The 24,833-nt window shown below is 38.2% G+C and overlaps 1 protein-coding gene across 1 annotated transcript; it reads right to left on the reverse strand.

Moving 5' to 3' along the window:
* Positions 1-2,634: 2,634 nt before the first annotated feature.
* On the reverse strand, positions 2,635-17,273 carry LOC106551230 (butyrophilin subfamily 2 member A2). The gene is given in 8 exon segments (XM_087708658.1): positions 2,635-6,338; positions 7,344-7,376; positions 8,774-8,794; positions 10,894-10,998; positions 11,995-12,270; positions 14,664-15,011; positions 16,079-16,213; positions 17,029-17,273. Coding segments are annotated over 8 exon segments (1,488 nt in total). The 5' UTR covers positions 17,084-17,273; the 3' UTR covers positions 2,635-5,823.
* Positions 17,274-24,833: the final 7,560 nt, after the last annotated feature.

Genomic DNA, 24,833 nt, shown 5'->3' on the forward strand with positions numbered 1-24,833 from the left:
TTTTCCATTTTATTTGACTCTCTGACCTGTTGCATATTTTGCATTAAACCATTAATATAAAGTGTTTGCTTTGATCTTATTGTAGGAACCCAGCCACTTTATTAGTAAACCCTGGTTTGGGGAATAAAGGATTATCTGAGCCAATCCAGAGTTATTGTAGTTGTGGTCAAGCAAACAGAAAGTGTGTAATCTGTGAACTGTTTGTGAATTTGCTTGTAATATCTTGTCTTTGCAGCGTGGCATAAAATGCATTGGTGAATATCCTGGGGTAGGACAACTAAAGCTTCTGAATAATTGGCATAGGCAAACAAGCTGCAGGTCTGTTTGTGAATGTGCTGCTGTTCATGGTTTAAAGAAGTCCTTCCCTGGCTGTTCTTGACTTTAACCATACATCTAGGGTCTCCTGCTAGACAAAGGGCTGAACTAGAAGACCTTCCAGATCCCTTCAAACTCTGTTCTGTTATTCTGCTTTTTGTTCACAAGCTGCACCTAGCCCTGAGGCTACCTTGCAGTTGCAGTCTCTTGGCATCCTCACTTTGAGGGAAGCTTGCTTCAGTTATTTGAGATTGAGAACTATGTTCTCTCCATGTTCTCTCTAATCTCAGCAGCTGAGCAACTATCTCATCCAGTGACATTTACTTCATCAGCTGCCTTCAAAGAGGGATGAAGATCTGCTAATGTATTTTCATTTCATCATCAAAAGAATGACCTAGATTTAAAGTCCTGAAGCCCACATTTTCTTTTTATGAGAAAAAGTTTATTAAGTAGTTATTTGAAAGCTTTTTGAAAGCAACTTAGTGAAATATTAGAAAAATAACCTGTATTAAGAGGGCTTCCATGGGATAGCTTGGTGGAAAGGAAAGATGGACTACTGTAGGGTAGCAGCTTCCATGTAAAATGGAGATTGTGCAACCTTAGTTTCCAACCTGCCTAAAAGGTATTTTGATTACAACTTAGGTTCCTTTGTGAGAAAAAAAAATAGTGGCTCTTCTCTACTACCTTGTTTTGTAGAAAAAGAAGCAATTTAGTGTATACATTTGTTCTAGCGGCTTTTCTGGTGCGAAGTTGTGCCTTACATTGCATTTCAGTTGATATTGTAGTCTCAAGAAACAGCCTCCTTTGATGTTTGCTTTCTATTTGTCATATCTTGATCTACTTGTGCCTTGATATTATCTTTATTTTTAATTCCTAAATTTGCTTTACATACCCATGCCAACTGCATTCTGCCTAGAGGGTTGCAAATTGTGCAGCCATTTTGTTTATTTATGTAGCCTTTTATTTATTTTCTTTCTTATGCACATAATTTCAACATAAAAATATAATCCTGTAACAAAAATTATTGCATATATGCAATGTCCAGTGTATTCTCCTGGTTTGATTATATTATTGTGCTACTGATTACTTGTGAATAGGGTAAGACCTTTTTGTTATTATAAATAATTGTTTTTCTTTATGCTATCATAAAAGTGGAACGTTCAATTTCTTGCAAATATTTTGTATTTATTAGCAGAACTGCATGCAAGTAAGAATAAATTTAATAGCCTCTTAAATGTTTTTTTTTTCTTTTTTAAAGCAGCTTTGCATTATCATGACACAAGCCCCGGGCCTTTGTAAAATTGCATGGTGAGTCTACATTGCTAGTATTATTGCAACAAGTAATATAATAGAAAATTAAGCCTGTGGGCTCTTCCAGAAAGTTAATTTTTCTGCCACTAGCATGATCCATACTCCCATCATTCCCACAATACTGTAAAAAGGTAGAACTCATACCAAATGGATTCCCCCCTTCTACAAATGTGAATTTTCTTCAGAAACTGCTCCATTTGTGGTTATTCAAATATCAAGTGTTTTCATTCAGAAATATTGTGAGATGTGTTTGTAAGGAGTGCATTCTCCAAACCATCCTGTGTTAAAATGGATCTTGTCACATCCACCTTAAATAAAGTTCAGGTACTCAGTTGCTTCTCCTCTTTACTTATCTGCTTATTTACAAGGAATTGTGTATTTTTATGATAGACAAATAGATGGGAAACCAAACATGATTTTCCCCTCATTTTTTGATAGAAATTAATCCACCATACAGTACTGACATTAACATCTCCCACACAGATTGGTTCACAGATTCACAGACTTTCAACCCATTTCTTTTCTTGAAAAATATGCTTGTTTTGGCAAAAGAGACAAATTCTCAGAGACTGCTCTTTGGAATAACTAAAAACAAAACCCCAGATACCACAGGATCATACTTCCTTTTGACTAATTTATACCTCCCTTAAGTATGTGTAAGCTTGATAGTGTAAAATTGGCTATATTCAAATATATTTTTTTCCAAAAAGGCCTTTCTACTAGCCTCTTACCTATATTTTGAAGTATTTACATTTAAAAGGAAAAGTCTTATTAATTCTTTTCCCTAAAATATATTTTAAGAACATCAAATTACACAAAGCGTGTCAAATGAATGAAACTTTATTTAGAGCTATACACAAAATATACACAGAGCTACCTTTTTTACAGTTGATTTTTATTTGATTAAGAGAGGATTTTCTCTCAATAAACAGATATCAACATATACACGGTCAGGGTTCCAGACCTGACATAAATTATTATTAAATTATTATTCCTTAGATTCTTAGAACATCAACAGAGAGAGGAACAACTGAAATAGCAACAATCTTTTGTGACCTATTTTCCATTCCTATGTAGGTGTATATAAGTCTCCTTGTAGCTAGCTTTAAAAAAGTGGTACATTTATTAGAAATTAAAATTTAAAAGACACAAATTAAAAGAAATGAATAAGGAAAAATACAAAGTGCAGAAAAGAAAAAAATAAGCATATATTTAAGGAATATGTAAAGAAAATAAAAAATTAGATGACAAAGAAAGGAAAAAATATAATAAAGGTAAATAAAGGAGTGGCTTCCTCCTTCATCACATATGAACAATTTTAACATCTTCCCTTAAAATACAGCAAGTGCTCTCTTCTTCCTATATCTTATCTATGAAGTTCTTTAAAGTCTAATCTTTCACTCCTGATCAGCAAAAGTTAATTAAGGGTTACCAGAGATAATACTATATCTATTTTAATCTTGATCAAATAAACCAACTTCCTTTTAACAATCTCGATCTTTAGTCCTGTCAAACAATGTCCTAGAAGTTTATTTCTTTTCATTTTTATTTTTGTCCCTTTTCACAACATTTTTCAAAACTTTAATAAGACTTTTGTAAATTCAATATAGAAAAGTTATTCAGGTGACTCTTTTAGTTTATCATTGGTTTCTCATGTTTTTAAGAGAATTTAAAAAGCATTTTCCCACAGGAAGAATTCTTATAATTAATTCCAAAATCTTATTTCTAAACATTCTGATCCCTTAGTCAATTTGAAATTTTCTTTAATCAAAGTTCCAGTCACCCCTTTTTTTATTTATTCCAAAATACTTAATTCTTAGACTTGTACTTTCTCTAAGGATTGAAGGAAACTCATACAGTGCTATAAAACCTGCTTATCCAAGGTTCCTAAGAGCAATAGCACTTAGACTTATATACTGCTTTACAGCCCTCTCTAAGCGGTTTACAGATCCAGCATATTGTTTCCATTAAAGCAGTTAACAAACAATTTCCAAAAGTGATTAGAAAAGGAACTATGCAAACCCACTGTTCTTTTGAAAGCAATGAACACAGTTTGAGCAAAGCTGGCTTTCCTGCATCTCCCAGATCTCTAAACACTCCAGAGACTGTTCTTTTGTGGCCTTCTCATAGGAAGCAATTGTGTGGAGCATCTCTCAAGTCCGTTCTTTGTCCAGAGAGGAAGTATGAAGAACTGGTCTACTCACTCTGCTGCAGTCGTGAAAACGGAGCCAACTGCAATTCACATTTCTTCCCCCAAAGTCCCTTGCTTTTAAAAATTGTGGAGAAAAATTGCATTTTGAGCTTCACCACCAAATTGCCTCACGCTCTCCTTGGAGGACACAACTAATCAGATACAAAGCATTTCCTCTTGAAGTTTAATTTTGTTTTTCTCTAAAACAGCACTCGGGATGTACCATAAATCACAGAGTCTCCTGCTCTCATTCAGCTCCGGCTTGGGGCAGGGTGGGGGGGCATTAACAAAAGGCGTGTCCCAAAGATGGAGTTATTTGAGCGAAGGAAAGGTTTTCTGTCTCATACGCTTGCATGCATGCAATTATTCTGTCATTTCAGTGCAAGAAGACCTTGCTTACCAACTGCCTTGTTTGGCGACCATTCAAAGTTAATGTGACCAACCCCCTTACATTTATGACCATTGCAGCATCCTGAAGCTCCAAGATTGCCATTAATATGCTTCATAATGACTTCCAAAAAGAAGAATTTAGCAAATTGTGTTCATGGGGTGTCTCAGTTAATGATCCAGGCACTTATGAACTCCCCGCAGAGATCCGGACCCTCACCTCTCTCCAGGCCTTCCGGAAAGCTGTCAAAACCTGGCTGTGCCGGCAGGCCTGGGGTTGATGAGTTCCCCTCCCCTCTCGACTGGTATGGCTGTGTGATTTTCGTGTATTTTAATTATGTGTACTGTTGTTTATGTTCCCTTTCCCCTTTGAGTTGTTCGCCGCCCTGAGTCCCTCCTGGAGAAGGGCGGCATACAAATAAACCAAAACTAAACTAAACTAAACTAAACTTAGAGATAGTCCAGGAGTGCTTATTTACCATCAGTTTATGAAGTACTTTGAGGGGAGGATTTGACAGCACAAGGGAAGGATAGCCAATGACTTAATAGCCAGCTATCAACACCCCAATCAACAACTAAATAGTCACACACAGCAGGTACCATCTAAATACCACACAAGGAATAGCCCAAAGCACAAACACTGCTAGAAAGAAGTTCCCCGAGGATGGGCTCCAGCACAGTCTGAAAGCTTGGAAGACTCTCTGGTCCCAGTGACTGGCCCAATTTGGATTTTGCACATTATCCTGGGACATGTATATTCACCTTCATTCATCTTAGCGATAGAGTTGCCACTTCCAGATGTGATTGCTAAGCGAGGACTACCTGTAGCCATTCCTTTCCTTCCACCCTGTGCGTTCCCTTCCCTTTGCTCATGCGAGGCAACCTATGGACCACATGGTGTTCAGCCTGCCTCTTTCGATTCTATTTCCAGAGCTCTCCAGATAGTGCATCCCAAACCCAGTCCTAGATTTTTATATTTTTATCTAAAAAAAACACACAAGCCTCAGGGTAGGTGCTTTAAGCCTCCCATTGCATTAATACAGTAGTCTATTTTAAAAGCAGGACCTGAAAAAATAAAAATAAAGGCTTAATACTTTAGCCCCCACTCCTCACTATCTCACTACCATATTCAACCTAAGATGTCATTCTCATAGAGGCTAGAAAAAAAATTTTTAGAGTATAATTCCTGACTGCCAAAAATGCCCCCCCCCTCACTTGATACACATAATAATACACATGTACCACCTTAGTCTATCACTCCAAGGTTGTTTCTCCATCCTGATCTACTTCCAAGCTTTTTTTTTGGGGGGGGGGTGTCAAGTAGAGGAAACAACCTGAGGTAAATCAGCAGCAGGTAAGTAAGATATAGAAAAGGCTGGCCTCCAACTTTTTATTGCCTGAGGTGAGTGACTTCCTTCCACCTAGTCAAGATCCCACAGGTTCCTCCCTCTCCATGATTGTAAAGCTGCAGTTAAGAAGAAATGATTCCTATAAGAAAAATCTACAGCCCTTGCATGATATGGAAAATGAACTGCCTGTCTTGGTCTAGCCCCACCTAATGTGAATAATAACTCTACTGCATTCAATTTTCTGATTGAACCTCTCTTAAAGGAAAGTAATCAAGAACACAGCCTAAGCCAGCACCCTACCCCTACATATAGGAAGGGGAAGACCACTTCCCCATCGAACGCGGCTGAGAAGAAAGTGTATATATGCTTTTGGTGAGTGACATCATGAAAGGCAACTAGTCCCATCTCATAATCCAAATAAACTCCCAATTTGCTGGGCTTCTTCTTCAGAATCAGGGGTATCTTGGGTAGGGTAAGAGCTTTGTATTGGATTCGATCTTTCCCCACTGCCCAGATTCCTTCTTCTGGGACAAGGATGAGCTTTCCCTCCCTCTTCATGGAATTTCTAGCCACCCCCAAAGCCCAATACCCATCCTCTCCAACTTCTATTTCCCAATAATGCTTCCCGGAGGAAAATCCCTCCCTTCCCAGGACACAGCGCTCCATATTAAATCTTTTAGGACTGTATGGTCGGCTCTGCCACATGAATCCATGTATGACAGTTTTCTGGTCTGCAGACAGGATCAGATCTTGGTTGGCCGTTTCTGGATCTAGAACTATGTTTGCTGAGAGGAAAAGGAGAAGTGGGAAAAGAGAAAGAAGGTGAGGACGAAAAGGTTAACCTAAAAGACAATGCTGCAATTGCCCCATACTTAATTATAATGAGAAGAAATTGATCAGCACATAGATCATATTTTGAAACAACTTTTAGCGCTTATCCCATTAAAAGACCCATTTCCAAGGCTGCACCAAGTCTCCCTCGATCTATTTAGTCCATGTTATGAATGACACTTCTCTGGACTAAATTGTGCAGCAAAACAAGGAGGTCTTCATGCCTAAACACAATAGGCTTATCTCATTTTAAATAAAATACATAATGTATTTGATATCTAAGTATATATTAAGATAAATAAGTATAGAATTTTTTGGAAGGTAAAGGTTCCCCTCGCACGTATATTCTAGCTGTTCCCAACTTTAGGGGATGGTGCTCATCTCCGTTTCAAAGCCGAGGAGCCAGCGTTGTCCAAAAACATTCTCCATGGTCATGTGGGCCTGCATGACTAAATGCCAAAGGCGCACAGAACGCTGTTACCTTCTCACCAAAAGTGGTTCCTATTTTTCTACTTGCATTTTTGCATGCTTTTGAACTGCTAGGTTGGTAGGAGCTGGGACAAGTAATGGGAGCTCACTCTATTATGCTGCACTAGGGATTTGAACCACCGAACTGCTGACAAGCTTGGTGTCTTAGCATTTGGATGATAGGATTTCTATGGAAGTTCCTTGCATAAGTCCCTGCTAAAAAAAAATGAAATTTCCCCACAGAATGTTTTTAAAGAATGATATCAAAATCCATGCATATTGTATTTGTCATTGAAAAATGCTGCTGAGCTGATAGAACTTGATTCCTTTACATATAAATATCAGAACTCAGCACATGAACACTTTTGAATTTAAAAAAATTCTTTGGAGTATGGAGTAAAATCTTGATGTAAAATATTCAGTTTCACAGATTAGCTCAATGATGATGGAATTTACATTTTGGAGTGATAATAAACACGACAGCCACCAACCTTTTTCTATTGGTATCACCATGTTCCTCCAATCTAAAAACAAGATTAAAGATTAAAATAAATCAAAGGGACAGTTTAATATTGAAAAAAATAATTTTAAAAAAAGCTGTTCAAAATTACTACAAAGTAATTTTCTTTCTGCATCATTAGAACATAGCAGGCCCAAGTTTAGGGCCTTCTGGATCCAATGATTGAGAATATCTATAGGCATGTAGTTGTCACTAGAAAGGCTTCAAAGGCTCAAAGGATTATTTATGGGACCTTGTGTTCTTCCTATCAGGTCCAAGAGAAAAGACATTGTCCAAGTCCCCACAATTAAAGAATGCCATCTTAGAAGGTGTATCATTTCTGACATAGTACCTTCCCTCTGGAACATCCTATCTCCTATGATTAAATTAACGCCAACTCTATCAGCCTGTCAGAAAGTTCTGAAGACCTCCAAGGCATGGAGGATGGGAAACTAGATGTGAGATACTGTCCCAGGAAAGAAGAATGGAGTTTTGATGCCTACGATATTTCTATTTCTATTTTTTAAAGTGTCTGCTTTAAAAAAAAATGTGAAGGAGTTAAAAAATTATAGTTACACATTTTTTTTAAATTCACCTAAAGGAGTGACCATTGCTCAATAATAGAATTACATGCTTTGCACATTGGAGAGCCTAAATTTAATCCCTTTATATAACAGGACTAAAACTTTTGTTAAGACTCTTATTCGAAACCAGGGAAAATTCTGTATGTCATACCAGATGATTGACGTAATTGGTTTGCTTGCTAGTAATTTTCTGAAGTGCACACTTCATTCCTATCAGTAGATATTTAATTTGTCCATTTCTGTTTTGTTACACTTTTTACAATTTTACAAAAATACAATTAAGTTGATATTTTTCCTTTCCCATGAAAGACACAACACAGAATCACCTATAATACCTATGTTATACATTAAAGAATGCTTACTGGAATTACTGTATTAATTCCAGTGAGATTAATATTACTGTATCTGTATTATTATTAATTGTATTATCACTGCATTACTATTCTTCTTCTCATCTTTCCTATTACATATCTCTTTTTCTACTAATGACTATAATGTGTTGCTCATATCTTTACAATTTACCGTATAGTGTTTTATTTAGTTTCCTAGTATGATTTATGTTGATTGCTTATTTAATATCCTATAAATGATCACTATCACTGTTGTATCTTATGATTTATGAATATAATTTTATGATCTATGATGATTTATCACTTATATATTTTATGTACACTGAAATATTACACACTGAAGACAAATTCCTTGTATGTCCAATCACACGGCCAATAAAGAATTCTATTCTATTAATTGATGTGTTTAAGATTGATAACTTCTACATTATATTGTGGCCCAAACGCTTTTCTCAAAAAAACAGAAGAAGAAAAAGAAAATCACTTACTCAGTTCAGTAACCAGCTTTCCTAGAATAGAAGGGGGGAAAAACTTATTACTATACTGCTGCAGAAAACATAAATGTGTTGCTTCAGTTCCTCCCCTCAGGATGCCACTATAGGGCATTGCATGCCAAAACAACTAAACACAAAGATCGTTTTGCCCCTTGCCATCACTCTGCCAAATACCAAATTACCACAGCAGGGTCTTATGCCTAATGATATTTACCCATGTTATCCTTCTCATCTTTCCTATTACCTCTTGGTAGTTTATGACTTATCACTTTGTTTTTTGTATCTTATGATTTATGACTGTAGTTACAATTTACATTTTATGATTTATCACTTTGTTGTTTGTATGTACACTGAGAGCTTATTCACTGGAGACACACATTTCCTTATGTGTCCAAACACCCTTGGCCAATAAAGAATATTACGTTGTGTTATTTGCCATCATTATCTGTTATTAAAGCCAACTGGTATTCCCTAAGTCTTTGGAGAAATAATAAGGAATAAAATAACAGCTAAACATAATCAGCATTCAATATACAAGATAATAGAAAACTAATCAAGAGCTAGCAAATATTTTTTTCTTTGATGTTATACTGTTGATAGATTGATATTGGGGGGAGGGGGAGCATTATTCCTTTAAACTAGTGGCTTTTAAAATATGATCCAAGAATCCCCTTTGACAATTATTGAAGATATTTTCAGAATTTTAAAACAAAGTCATTCTTCTCATTATTGCCTTTTATTTGTTACATTTTTTTTCATATTTTAAGAAATGTTTATTACATTTCAGAGATAAAAGTTTAAAATATAAAATTATAACAAAAAAGGAAAATTAGGGGGAATAGAGAATGTTTAATGCAGGTTTATTTCATGAAATACATTTAGGTTAGTATATAATGGGTTTAATGTTCTTTTTACTTAATTCAATAAATAAATATTCTACAAAGGCATCAATTTTATTTTTTAAATATGGTAAATATTGATAAAATAACCTATACAAACAAAGATCTTTGGGAGTTTCTCATAATTATTAAAACAAAAAGATTCTTTGATCAAAAAAATCTAAGCACTGTTTCAAACAATGGGTGAATTGGATGACCAATCTACCACTAAATGGCAGCAAAGTGTAAGGCTTTTTTAATAGCTATTGGCTGCCATCTAGTGGTCAACTATTTTATGCAACTGAGATACAGTTGTTGAGGAACTGAAATTCAATTAAAGATTAACTATGAATATCCCTGTGGGAATTGTAAACTATCCTAAAAACATAACTGAGGAAAGAAAGTAAGGAAAAAGAAGCTTTTAATGTGCTGCAGCCAGGGAAGAGGAAATTTTGCAATGGCTCATTTAATATAATTAATATTATGGTTAATATCATTCTCTCCTGATTTGTATATCTTTTTAAAATTATTTTAATTGTGCCTGCTTTTATGTTTTTTAAAAAAATTAAGTGCTATATGCTACCCATTATGACTTTCATGTAAGATGGGCAACTACACAAAAATGATAAATTCATAAATAAATTTTCCTGCTAGGCTACAAAAGTACAAAAGCTGGGTTTTCCCCATTATTTTTTCAGTTCTACACATTCAGCCTGGAATGGGCTGATCAGTTTCAAGACTAGAAGGACCATTGAGAAACAATGGCTATGGAAGCCAAAATTCAGTCAAACATTGCAGTGGAGTGTGTGGTGAAGTGAGGGTTGAGGGACAGATTAAAACGTCAGATTAAAAGAACCATGAGATTGCCAGCATAGGACACGTCATTTCAGGTCACCTCCCTGAATATGCCCTATACTGACTGCATGTAGCATCTTGAGGCAGAATATTAGGGAAAATACTCCTTCTGGAGCAGAGCATCTTACACACATTCTTAGTGGTAAATGAATGCTAAGGTTGTCAAGCAAAGACACAAGAAGAGTAGTGTGCCATCCTTGCACTGAGGCAAGTAGATTTTATGGATTTAGCCTTGGAAGAAACATTAGCCAGTGTTCCAATCTATTAAGAAACACAGTTTCCAACCAAATGCAATTACTGTAACTGCAGAGCTATCTCGCAATTAATTGTGCATTAACACTACTTTTATGCCAGTTAAAGGGCAGTTTCCTATGTACTCACTGTATTTGTTCAGTAGGTAAAAAGTAAATATAGCAAATCCAACCATAGCCATTAGGGAAAAACACAGAGCTACTATCCAGGATGACATTTTGGGGAACAAGTGATCTGAAAAATGAAAGAAGTAGAGATGAATGTATTTTAAAGCAACCCTGAAACATTGGAAAATGCTCTGATTTTCTCTTTCCTATCCCTTCTGCTATGAATGTTTCAGAAACATATGCCTTCACTGGTACCATATACCCAAAATTCACAGTATGCCCACTGATTCAGATTTAAAAAAACATTTTCCTTTCATCTTCCCAAACTTTTGGTCCTCAAGAGTAAAAAAAAAAAAGAGAGAGAGAATGCAAAGAAATATACTACATGGCCTCATTTGAAATTTTCTTCATGGAAAGATATCTTGCATCACTCTTCATTGACTTTGAGTTTGCCCTAATCAAGACACGGGCACCAGCTGCCGATTCGTCTAATTTTGAATTCAGAATTTCAAACTCATATTGCTACAAAACCCGGTTTCTAAAATACAGAATGGCTTATTAACAGTGTTTATTACACTGTTATTACATAACACCGATCCTCCGTGAGCTGCACTGGCTACCTGTTGACCTCCGGGTGCACTTCAAGGTCCTACTCACCACCTATAAAGCGCTCCATGGTAGTGGATCTGGCTATTTGAGAGACCGCCTTCTGCCAATTACCTCCCTCCGTCCCATCAGATCGCATAGAGTTGGCCTCCTCCGTATTCCATCTGCCAGTCAGTGCCGACTGGCGACTACTCGGAGGAGAGCCTTCTCTGTTGCGGCTCCGACACTATGGAACAATCTCCCCGTGGAGATTCGTACCCTCACCACCGTCCAGGCCTTCCGCACAGCCCTCAAGAACTGGCTAGCCCGTCAGGCCTGGGGATAATCTTATTTTCGCCCCTCCCGAATGCTGAGTGAATGTTGAGTTTTATTGTCTAATTTACTTTGTGCACATTTCTTTTTGGTATTGTCCTACACTCCCCTTCCTTTTTTGATTGTAAGCCGCCCTGAGTCCCCTCAGGGAAAAGGGCGGCCTATAAATAAATAAATCTACAATCTACAATCTTTATTGACTCACTTGTTATGTGAATGGTTGACTCCTTTTCCAAATCAAGGAGGCTGTTTCTAATGACACAAGTCAAGTTTGAACTCCCTTTTAGAATGAGGTCAGCTTGTACATCGAATGTCCCATCATTTCTTTGTGAATCTTTTTTTGCCAACGAAGATAGAAGATTCCCATTGAGCTCTCTCCACAGGATCTCAGGCTTTGGATACCAGCCACTGGAACGACAAACCACCCGGATCCCTCTGTCCTGATAACCTTCAATGGAAAGGAGAGGAGCAGGCCCTGATGCTAGATATGGGACAAACATGCACATTTTAAGTGTTTTCAAGCTGTTCCAAAGATGGGCATCCTGCAGAGCCAGGGAAATTTGCAATCCCCAAACCCCTAAGTTGACATTCTGGCTTCAATTGCTGGAAAAACTGAGGAATGCCTTCCTGCCATTGTGAAATGAAAACATACACAAAATAGAATAGAATAGAATAGAATTCTTTGTTGACCAAGTGTGATTGGACACACAAGGAATTTGTCTCTGGTGCATGTGCTCTCAATGTACATAAAGAAAAATAAAATACATTCATCAAGAATCATAAGTAAATAATTCATCAAAGAAACATTTCTTGATGTTTAGTAGTTGGTCTCTTGCGTATAACAGTGAATCACAGAGAATGATTAAAAAACAGAAAAACTATCAGAGAGCATTTCACCAAGGCTGCCGTTGGCGCCATCTTCCCATAATATAAGCAATAAAATAAGGGTTTATTTTTTTAAGAGAAAGAAATCTTCAAAAAAGGAAGGAAGAAATTTGAGAAAAGTTAAAACCATCATGTGATGAGGTGCTATTCACTTTGAGTTATTGTCCCATTTATTCTCTCTTTTAGCCCCTCCCCAAGTATTAAATCAGGCTCTTGGCCCCCAGAAGTTGTCCTCTTCTACTTTGTTGAAAGAGTTATGGACTCAGTTCAAAGAAAAAAACAGAAAGATATCCAACACTGAGGGATAAATCAATATTTGCTTTTTTTAAATACCTTAGGATCAGAAGATTGTCCAGTCTAATCTTCATCCTGTAATTATTTAGATTTTTTTAAATCATCACCCAGTCTCCCTCCTCATCCCCAATCCAGGTTTAAAATCTAAATTTTGCAATAGGAAGTTGGCATACTGCATAGCAGTTGTTTTTGGGTGTCAAATGAGGCATAAAAGGCAAAGCATACATTAGAACTATTATTCCGGAGAACTTTATATGTCTGGATTGTGATGAGTATTGACAACTTCCCAATTTGTCTGCCTCTATGTTTTACCTCTTAAGGCAAAGAAGTAAGCGTGATTTTTCCTCCTCCTCCTCCTGTTAAAACGATCCTACCCTTTCCTTCCAATATAAGATGAATGGTGGATTGAATCAGTTCCAGACACTGCTATCATAAGAACATGAAATGAAACCTTCCAGTTCTGATAAAACTTCCAGCAGTAGCATTTCAGATATTTCTAGTAAGCCTACAAATAGAGCATGCAGTCAACAATACAGTATGTCTCAATTCTTCTCAGCATTCACTTCTAGAAGTATATTGCACCTGAATATGGATGCTCCAATCAGGTATCACAGATGTTCAGCCAGTCATCGGTGGGGTTGCATACTTAACAAGGACCAGATTCCAGGCTTTGAATGGTAGTAAATATTTGGGATGTCACTTAATTGAAGAAGCTCAAGGAGTGATAAGAGGAGCAGTTATAACCAAAAGTAGCTGCCTGATTTTGCTTTATAGCAGGTGGGGGAAACCTCAGCCATGCAGCTGTAAGAGATGACCAGGCTGAGCCCAAGGGAGGAGTCAAATGCATCTTCAGTCTTGAGTCCCTTCCTGCTCACAAGAGATCTAAATCAAACCCACCTTGAATTCCTCTGATTACCACCTATTCGCTTCAACTGTTAGTAGTTCAGATTGAGGGGTCCTTGGTGCTCTCTGAGCATGCTTGTTTCCCTCCCCCTCAAATGTGTCATTACTCTAATTAGGTAACATCATCAGTACTCTAGCACTGATGATGTTACCAAGTTAGGGTAATGAAACGTCTGCAAGAAAACAAGCAAGCTCAGAGAGCACTACCAGTTCAACCCTGATTCCTTTATTAGTAGTTCAGAATCTTGTAGGGAGCATAAGCTTGCAAGAAACATTTATGTTCATTGAACTGCTTGGATTTCTGATTTCCCATGCCTGGCAGCAGTACAGACCTGCATATGTCCCCCTTAGTCTAAAATTGGTAGCAAAATGGTAATTTTCGGTGGCATGATTTAGCCCCCTCTCCCATTTTCTCTTCAAACATCTGGAAAATTCAATTATTTTGTGCTTGCTTATTTTTAAAAAAATGCTGACATTGAAAAAGAAAAAGCTAAGTGTTTCAACTAACCATTCTTTCTGGTCTTCCTGTCAAGGAAGTGAAAAAAAATAAATGGCCATTGGAAGAAAAATGGTTACCCACCCTGACACTATGGAACTTAACCCTTATTCCTTCTAAACATCAAGAAAACCGGAATAAGTAGGTTGAAAGATTTTTTGGGGGGGGGGGGAGAAACCTTAATAGCCCTGGTTTTCTCACAATCTAAGAACATATTGGAAGGTTGATGACTGCAAAGGTTTTAGAGTCAACTTTGATTACACATTTCTATTTTAAAAGATTTGCCCCTTACTTACCAGTCACTTTCATATCTAATGTGGCTTCCTGTTGGAAACTCCCATTCTTAACAGAGCAGTGGTAGTGTCCCTCATCAAATAGGCTAATGTTAAAAATCTTCAGCCCAATCTTTCCATCCCCAATGCCATCTTTTAAAAATTCTGTTCTTCCTTGGTATTCTGGCTGCTGCCGTTCCAGATGATCTTTGCCACTGCGATAAAGGTGTACATATGAAGAATTTGTGGAGCGGAACCAAGTAATCTCCATATTCTGGACATTTGTTCTGGGGGACAGGTGACAGTGTAGCACAATGGTCTCCCTCAGAGAGGCAGTGACTGGGCGATGTGGTCCAAGCAATGTCAGCTGCACTGTGAAATGTACCAAATGCATAAAAATCATAAATGGCCAAATCAACTGAAGGAGAATACCATATAGGCAACTCATCTAATCATGTCAAATAGCAATTGATATTTGGCTGAACTATTAATCCCTCACTTAAATACAGTGGCTTGAGTTTCTGTTGGATAATCATTCAGTTCATATTCAAATCCAGAAAGAGAAAAAACTATTGGGCAGGGATGGGATAGCTCAATAGTATAATACTTGCTTTACACATATGCACACACAAAAATGGAATCCTTAACATTTCCAGGTAGGTTGAGAAGACTCTTTTGTGAATGGATGCCAAACACCACAGATCATGATCATTGTAGTATATGTTCACATCCACACAGGACACAAACTGCGTTCCATCAAAACCATTGACTGGGACTCTCATTGAGCATCTAATGCCAGTTCCCAGCTTCCTTCAGAACTGAGCAGGGGCCCAGCGCATTGCACAATTGAGTAATGTAATTTTAAGAACTGAAGAGGTGTGTGAAAGAGATCTAGATGTGATAGAACCCAGTGCCAAGCTAGATGGACAAAGGGTCTGACTATTTTATGTCCGCTTCCTATATTCGTTTCCCAATCTCTCTGTTAGTAGGGCATCCTTGTATTGATCAACCTTCCTTTTTTCATTAGCTTGATATTAAAGCAACCTCCAATATACATGTAATGGGATTCGTTACCCATGATGATTCATTATATTATTTCTACATTTTTATAATGTGATATTTATATATTTCTTAGGTATGGCACCCATCTTTGCCATCTTTCATTCAAGAACTCAAGGAAGCATATCTATGGCATCCTCAGCCCATTTGAGCTGCCATAGCTAAAGGCAGACTGAAATCTGAGTTTCTCCAGTGCCACTCCGACTCTTTAACTGCTACACCACACTGTCTCTTTGTTTTAATGTGAGGTTATAGGGGAATGTTATGTTTAGTGCCTCACCCTCTGTGTGTGTGCGCGTGTGTGTAAAATGCTTCTTAAAATATGATATATAAAAGCAATTACATTTCTTAGAAAATACAATAACACACAAAGATCTTACTTGGATTGCCATTATCAACAGGTAGAATAACTAAGAAAGTGGTGAAAATAAACAGGAAGGAATTCATTTTGGAAACACAGCTGAAGGTTTTCACTTCTCTTGTTTTCTTATTCTGGTCTTCAAGGCACATAGGAACTGGTAGAAGGGAAGCAAAAAAAGAAATATTTTTAGTATTGTTTTTTGTTAGTACGATTCTCTTTTTCTTTAGATGTATCCATAACATTGCATGATTCAAAATGCTGGTAAATGGTAAATGGTTTTACCATAAGGGTGCTGAATAATGTGCCTTTCAATTAGATGTATTAGTGGAAATGTTAAAATACTCAATATGGTTTGGGATCACTAGGATATCTAGGATCAAATTAGTATACAATCTTTTCATCCTCATCATCAGGAAATAGTTTCAATGAAAGAGTGCATGTGGAACTTCCTGTCAAGTAAAAAAAATTAAGAAATGTAAAACTAGATAGCAATGTTAAGCAACTGTTCCTTTTTTTCAGACAGACTATAAGCTTAATTATTTAACATTTTGAGCCGAGGTGGTGCAGTGGTTAAATGCAGCACTAGAGGCGACTTCAGCTGACTGCAGTTCTGCAATTCAGCTGTTCAAATCTCACCGGCTCAGGGTTGACTCAGCCTTCCATCCTTCCGAGGTGGGTAAAATGAGGACCCAGATTGTTGTTGGGGGCAATATGCTGACTCTGTAAACCGCTTAGAGAGGGCTGAAAGCCCTATGAAGCGGTATATAAGTCTAACTGCTATTGCTATTGCTATTGCTATTGCTATTGAAAAGGTCCATAAATACCTCAATGCATTAGAACTGAAGTATGATAACCAATGAGACAAAATGTTCTCCCATGGAAGGCAAACTGAACCCAATGCACACATGCACACAGATACACATTCAGTCAACAGTTGTAGTAATTACTCTTACCTCATTGATGAAGAACACTCCTTGAATCACATCCAACTTGCTTTTCCTTAGAACAAAAGTAAACTGCACATGTTTCCTCATTACTGTAGGCACATTTTTCCTCCTTTGACATTCAGCAATAAAAAGATGAGAGGATGGGGAGGTGATCTAGATATTCTTTGCACAGGTGGACGCCACCTTGCCCACGCTTGGCTTGAAGGAGTCTTGTGTGGAGTCTTTGTGTGGAGCACAAAGGGAGGGAACTTGTCTATAAAGATCTCATTTCTCAAAATCTCCTTGTTAAGCGACTTCTCTTGTGCTCCTCATTGCCTTATCAGTAGGCAGCAGAAGGCCCAACAAAATAGGAAACAGGCCAGGTTTTAAACTAACGTCATCTTCTAAGCTAATCGCCAACAGGCAGCCCGCTCATAATGTTTACAGATATTGCACCAGCATCAGCAGTGAGATAGTTTTAGAGATCTGCAGTGTGGGAAGATGATGATTATAAGGTTTGGGGGTTTTTTTTGCAAGAGGAATCAAATTACTTCTCAATTGAAAAGACTTAATGTAAGCAACGATCTATGTTCCCACTTAGCAGGAAGTAATGTAGGCAGGTTACCATAAGCTCAGGTGGTTGCTTTCATTATTTGTCTGGGAGCAACTTTTTTTACTAGTGACCAGGTATCAAACTGGAGACCTTTAGTACCCAAAGCAGGGACTCTTTCATCAAACCATAGTCCTGTCCTGTTCTTCTGAAAAAACCAAAGGAACCATATAATTGTTCTTTTCTAGTGAAGTCCCCTCACTACTCCTGGAGAAAAGTGCATTGTCCCTATTTATTCTCAAGTTATCCTTCTGAGGAAAGTGAATGTTATTGGCTCAAGATCTTCCAGTATTTCCTACTTAAGCCAAAATTTGAATTTTGGACCAAATCCAACATTGGCTGTCCCTGTTGATGTCCATTATCCATGATCTATCTTCCCTTCCTGGCTACTCTCAGCTTCAATGTTCCCTCTAATTTATTTTCAGTGTGTGCGGAAAAGTATAATGTTTGAGTGGCACATTTTCATGCCTGAGCACCTGAATTTTTTTTTCACAGATATTTCACAGAGTAATTGATTTATAGGATCCGAATTGGAATGGAGAAAAATGGTTTTGTGCATGCGTGAGAGTGTGTGTGTGCGTGTGTTTGAGTGAGCAACAGATCCGGTAAGGGAACTGCGCCTATTTAGAAAAGGTAAACTATTGCAAACATGATCAGTCGAAGATAAGTATAGGGACAGGTTGGGCGGTAGAGAGAAAGTGATAAAAGAGTGGGAGAGAGGAAGAAAAAAGAGGGAAGAGAGACAGAAAGAGACAGAAGGAGAGAGAAAGTGACAGAAGAATGGAAAAGAAGGAGAAAGAGAAGAGACAAAGAGAAAGAGGATGAGAGAGACAGAGAGAGAAGAGAGGAAGAGGAAAGAGTAAGAGAGAATATCTCATTTCAACCCTGAGGTGCAAATATTCTCTTTGATTGGTAATTTTATTTGTCAGTTTACTATCCAATACTCTCATTTCTCCTTAAGTTCATCAAGAATTCCCTTCTTTTTATTGAATTTATCACAATACCTTGAGAACAACTTTTTCAACATAGCTTTACAGCTATTTAAAATATTTAGTAATTTAGGTCAGGTTTTCAGAACATTAGTCTATTTATAAGTCACTAAGTACAAAGAAACAGAACTCAGAAAGTTGGCTTCCCTTTTTGTAATGGCCTATTGTCTGCTTAATTTTCTACCTACATTTTTGATAACAGATATTCACTGTTGACCCAAGAAGCCCATCGTAGAAAGAAACCCTCCCTATGAACTTTGTTAAGTTTCCATGGAATGAAGTTTGATCTTTTTCTCAACCATACAGTAGCATATTCTTTATAAGGAGGATATAATCAAGATAGTCCATAATTGCCTATCAATCTAACAGTATGGTGATTGACAATCTCTTTATATTTCAACTCTAACGCTTTCAGTCTTAAAGATTTGGTGAGGATAAATCCAAAAATTCTTTTAAAGAGGGAAAAAAATGCTTGCACAATTGCATCCATGGCAGAGGTGGGTTCCTACCAGTTCGCACCAGTTCGGTAGAACCGATTCGTCAAATCTACCAAACCAGTTAGAAGAGGTTCCACCAGTGGACCCGGAAAGCAGGCCACACCTACAGAAGAGGTTCCAAAATTTTTTGAAACCCACCACTCACACACACACACAAACATACACACACACTCACAGAGAGAGAGAAAGAGAAATAAATAAATAAATAAAAAAAGAAAGAAGAAAGAAAAAGTGAGAGAGAGATGAAAGAAAAAAAGGAAAAAGGGACAGAGAGACAAAAGGAAGGAGAGAGAGGGAGAGAAAACACATGGCTGGCAAGCCACTCCCACCAGGTCACATGGCCGGCAAGCCACTCCCACAAAGGAGGCCACACTCACAGAGTAGGTTCGAAAAATTTTTGAAACCCACCACTGATCCATGGGGACATGTATATATACACAACACATATATACACAACACAGAGAGAAACAAACTTAACAAAGTACTAAGTCTGCCCAGAGTTAGAGTCAGAACCTGTCAGGGGTGGGAGGATATCTAATAGGTGTTTTTCCAGAGGCAACTGGACTTTCTGGTTTTTCTTCGAAGATGTTTCTTCAGCTCTGAAGAAGCTTCTTGGATGAGAAGAAAAACCAGAAAGTCCAGTTGCCTCCTGAAAAAGCACCTTTGGGAATTGCAGTTTAGTTTTCTCCCGATATAACAAAAAAGCCATATTCAATAATATAATTTAATGTCTGTTTTTTAAAAAACATCGGCAAAGATCAAAACATTCACTGGCAAACAAGGGACAAGAAGCAGGCAAAAGCAGGGGAGAGAGTCATGAACAACAAGCAGGAATTTATATGACCGATATGCCTATTAAAAGGACAAAGAACTTTCCAGGGTCACTGGAACAATACTGTAGGCAATTATCATGGGCAGATTTTCAGTGGCCTTTCATTGTTCCAGCTTTAAACCTTTTATGCACGTACCACAGCAGTATTTCTCATTCTTGGCAACTTTTAAGATGTGTGGAACTTCAAATCCCAGAATTCTCCAGCCAGCAGGAGTGTTAAGGTTCTGTTTCTTGACTAGATTTTATTTATTTATCTGTATCCCACCAGAGGTGGGTTCTAGCAGTCACTACTGCCAGTTCACTCGTGGGCGTGCCGTGGGCGTGGGTGTGCTTGATGCGCCACCGGGAGAACTGGTTTAGGGGCATGGCAGGGCTGGGTCACTGCCAGTTCCAGCGATCCAGGCCGCCAAGCTACTACCAGTTCGGCCAAACCGGTCGGAACCAGTAGGATCCCTCCTCTCTTACTTTTACAAATAAGGTGCTGAACATATCCAACCCACCTTCCTCCTCCTATTGTCCCCACAACAGCAACCCTGTAAGGTGGGTTGGACTGAGAGAGAATAACTGGACCAAAGTCACCCAGGTTGTTATGCTGAGGCAGAACTAGAACTCATGATCCTCTACCTTCTAGGATGGTGCCCTAGACCAAACTGGCACTATATACATAGGTAAACACATAAATAGGTCCTGTTTTTATATAATAAATAGAATAATTTATATACTCCTTTATGTCCTGTTTTCTACTCTTGAAGATCTTGTCACAGAGTTCCTAAACATCTGTTGAATTGACCACATGCCTAGAGCCACTAATATCTAGAATTCAACTTTTCTTTTGCCAGGTTTTTCCATTTCTTATAGCTCATAATTTTTTTCAGAAAAGACCCAGGGGAGTTTACAAGGAAGCTGTGGAAGGAACCAGAGATCCAGTAAGTGTTGAATGACTCTTTTCATCACTCCCTGGTATGGCAGTTGCAACAGGCCACCAATCCCAGTCATTCCAACTCTACAGTTTGTTGGTTGTTTTCAGAAGGTAGGGATGGATGTCTAATGGTGGGCAGTATCATGACAACATGACAATACATGACAATACATCGCTATTGTCATTCGTACATGACAATAGTGAAAGAAAAGCCTGTGGTTCTTAATCAGGGTGCTTGGTCTTCCTATTTAGAGAGCACTATTGTGCTCTGCAGGAAAAAAAAATAAGAATTTGTCACACTCCCTCTAGTTAGCTATGTTACTCACTCACATGCTCTGTCTCTTTCTCTCACACACACAAACTTCTGTTCCTCTGGTGCCAATTTAGATCAGGACCAGTTTGCATTATGTCCTATCTAGAATCATGTATTTCTTACGTTTAACCACATTATTTCTCAGCAATCTCTCTGCCTACAGTGGCAGAATTAATGACTCATTGCCAAGTACACCAATAAAGCAACACTTGTAAAGGATCCAGATGAACACAGCATTGTGATTTGCCAGGCTCAACGAGTGCCACCACAAGGAGAGAAGAAAGCAGATGTAGATGGAAAACAAACACACGAATTAGTCTACCAAATGTTCATCGGCCATAATCATTTTCTCAGTCAGACTTCTCCTGAATCTTATAGTGGCTGATTCTCCAGAATAGATCTATACCAGCGGTGGGTTTCACATTTTGTTATTACTGATTTGCCCTGTGCTTGTGTGCTCGCTTTGCATCCCTTCCCGTGCATGTGCTTTGCTCTCGCGCACGCCCCGCCTCAAAAACTTGCCTAAATAGGATGACATAGACCTGGGGGGTGGGGTGGGTAATTTCCACTACCGGTTCGCGTGAACCAGTCCAAACCAGTTGAATACCACCTCTGATCTATACCCCATATCAATGTTTCCAATCTGGACAATTTCCATATCTACAGATTTCATCTCTCAGATTCTCAGCAAAAACCATGTTGGTTTGGGGGATCCTGGGAGTTGAAATCTGTGTATCGAAAAGTTGCCACGCTTGAGAAACAGTGTCTCAGATTATAATAGATGGTAATATAGATGATGACGACAACAACATGCTGCCTGAATTGTTTCCCTGCACAATACAAGTTGTATTATTCGCTGTTAATGATTATTCTTGCTTGCTTCGTGGCCAGAGAATGCGGCTGATAATTGGTGTTTTGACTGTTGCAAACTATTTTGTTTCTTAAACTACATAATTACTCAATAAATAGCCAAGGGCCCTTGATATGTTTTCTGAATGGGAACTAACCAGAAATTCATGTAGTGCAAGTAATCTTTGACTTTCAACCATTTGTTTAGTGACGTTCGAAGTTACAAAATAACTGGAAAAAAAGTGATGTATGACCATTGTTCACATTTACAACCGTTGGAGCAGCCCCATCAAGGCACTATCTGGTTGCCTGGTGACATCATTCCTCCTTCCTCTGGCCAGGTGTGAGAACTTCCTTGGTTCCCAAGAGAAAGTATTTTATTTTGGCTACAAGATCTCAGCTAACTCTAGTCCCCTCTCCCTATTCCTCATCTCCATTGTGGCAGCACTGAAGCTACAAGATGGCTTTGGCCAGGCCAACTTCAGGGTTGACAATCACCTTTGGAATCTTATTCACTTAACAACCATCTTACTAACTTAACAACCACAGTGATTCGCTGAACAACTGCAGCAGAAACGATCGTAAAATGGGACCAAAAGTCACTTAACAACTGTCTTGCTTAGCAACAGAAATTTTGGGCTCAATTATGGTTGTAAGTTGAGGACAGCCTGTAGTCAATTTGAGCCACTTTGGGACAGTAATTAAAGTTGCTACTCTAAAGCATTTTCAACTGAATGGCAGCCAGCTGGGTGACTCTGGATCAGTCCCTCTCTCGGCCCTAGGAAGAAGGGACTGGCAAACCACTTCTGAAAACTTTGCCACAAACTTTGCTTGTGGTCATCAGGAGTTGAGATTGATAAAAAGACACACACAAAACAGATTGAGTTATATGCATGCATGTAAGCAACAGTCTTTCCCAAGCTGGTTGTTTCCAGATGTGTTGGGACTTCAGATCCCAAAAATTCTAAGTTTCAACTAGTTGTTTTGCAGATGCAGCCTAACATAGTGAGCAACAGCTGGAGAAGTCTAAGATAACGAAAGCTCATTTGAGAACAAGTGGGAAAATATTAAAAGCAGCCAATAAACGTAGAAACTATAACTTAGAACAGTGTTTCCCAACCTTGGCAACTTGAAGATGTCCGGACTTCAACTCCCAGAATTCCCCAGCCAGCATTCGCTGGCTGGGGAATTCTGGGAGTTGAAGTCCGGACATGTTCAAGTTGCCAAGGTTGGGAAACACTGACTTAGAACACTTAAATCACCACTTTGTTACCTTCCTCCCACCAACCTCAGTCATTGTGGACAATTGGTTTGGTTGAAGAAAATTGAGAGATATTATCTAACATAGATTAAGAACACTAGATTGGAGAAGGATGATAGATAGATAGATAGATAGATAGATAGATAGATAGATAGATAGATAGATAGATAGATAGATAGACAGACAGACAGACAGACAGACAGACAGACAGACAGACACTGGTTGATATAGATGAATTATCTTAAATCTTAGTATTTTGTCTTCTAAAGGCATCCAGATAGCCAGCATAGAAATGTGGAATATGCAAAAATACTATCATTGGATACTAACTAGCTGGATGAATTACCTTCCGTTATCTATCTATCTATCTATCTATCTATCTATCTATCTATCTATCTATCTATCTATCTATCTATCTATCTATCTATCTATCATCTATCTATCTATCTATCTATCTATCTATCTATCTATCTATCATCTATCTAGCTAACTAGCTAGCTAGCTAGCTAGCTAGGTAGGTAGCGATGGCTGTGTGTGTGTGTGTGTATGTGTATGTGTGTGTGTGTGTGTTCCAGCATAACTCTGAATACCACAAGCAATTTCAACCAAACTTGGTACACAGATGACTTACTCTCTGGAAAAAAATATTATAGGGGTAAGACACCCCTAAAACCCCTCGGAATGTGTGTTTTGTTAAGATACAGCCTTTGTGCCTTAAAATGGCTTCTACTGTACTGTTGTAAAATGGCTTCTACTATGCAGCGCAGTGGAGTTGCCATGGTAACGGCTTCATAGTACTCCACAACGGGGCTCCCTCTGGTAAGGGTGAAAATCTAACATTAGAAATTACGTTTAGTCAGGACATTTCCCCCCTATAAATAAATACCTGGGCAACGGCGGGTTATTGGCTAGTTTAAGATAAAAACAAGTAAGATCTTTAGGGCATGTTAGAGCCAAAAAATATATAATGTATTCGTCTTTAAAGGTCAGCGAACTCTTAAGAATTAAGAGTTCAGAGTTCTCTGGCCCCTGAAGACTATTTTTTGCTGTGAGGTACTTAAACAGCTAAACTGTTTTCAAGATTTTGCAGCCTGATGTGAGTATGTAACATCTCCTGGAATTGCATCATCTAAGACCTCTGATCAAACTGCCAACTGCTGGTCCCCTCTTCCTTCTATACAATATTGCTAGTTAAAAAATGCTGCAGAACAGGCTGCATGGTTTGGTTGGAAAAAAGGAGGAACAGGAAACCATATCCTCGACAGAGAGAGTATTTAAGAGACTTCAGTGAAAGGGCTGACATCATTTGATCCAAAGAAGACACAGTCTCCAGGACTCATAATTGAAAAGAAGGTAAGATATTACAATGAAGCTTCCTTCCATGATGACCCTTGCTTGTGAATCCCATAATAGCTTGGACTGGAGATAGAATATGGAGAGGGCCTTTTATTAACCATGTTGCTTGTATCTTTACAATTTATATTGTTTTATTTGTTTCCTGGTATGATTTGATTGCTTATTAGTAACCTATGATTATCAATAAGTGTTGTATCCTATGATTCTTGATGAATATTTTAT

Source organism: Thamnophis sirtalis, unplaced genomic scaffold (genome assembly GCF_051295495.1).
Source record: "Thamnophis sirtalis isolate CommonGarterSnake01/CBP01778 unplaced genomic scaffold, rThaSir2_p1.2 scaffold_3, whole genome shotgun sequence".
NCBI classification, from domain to species: domain Eukaryota; kingdom Metazoa; phylum Chordata; class Lepidosauria; order Squamata; family Natricidae; genus Thamnophis; species Thamnophis sirtalis.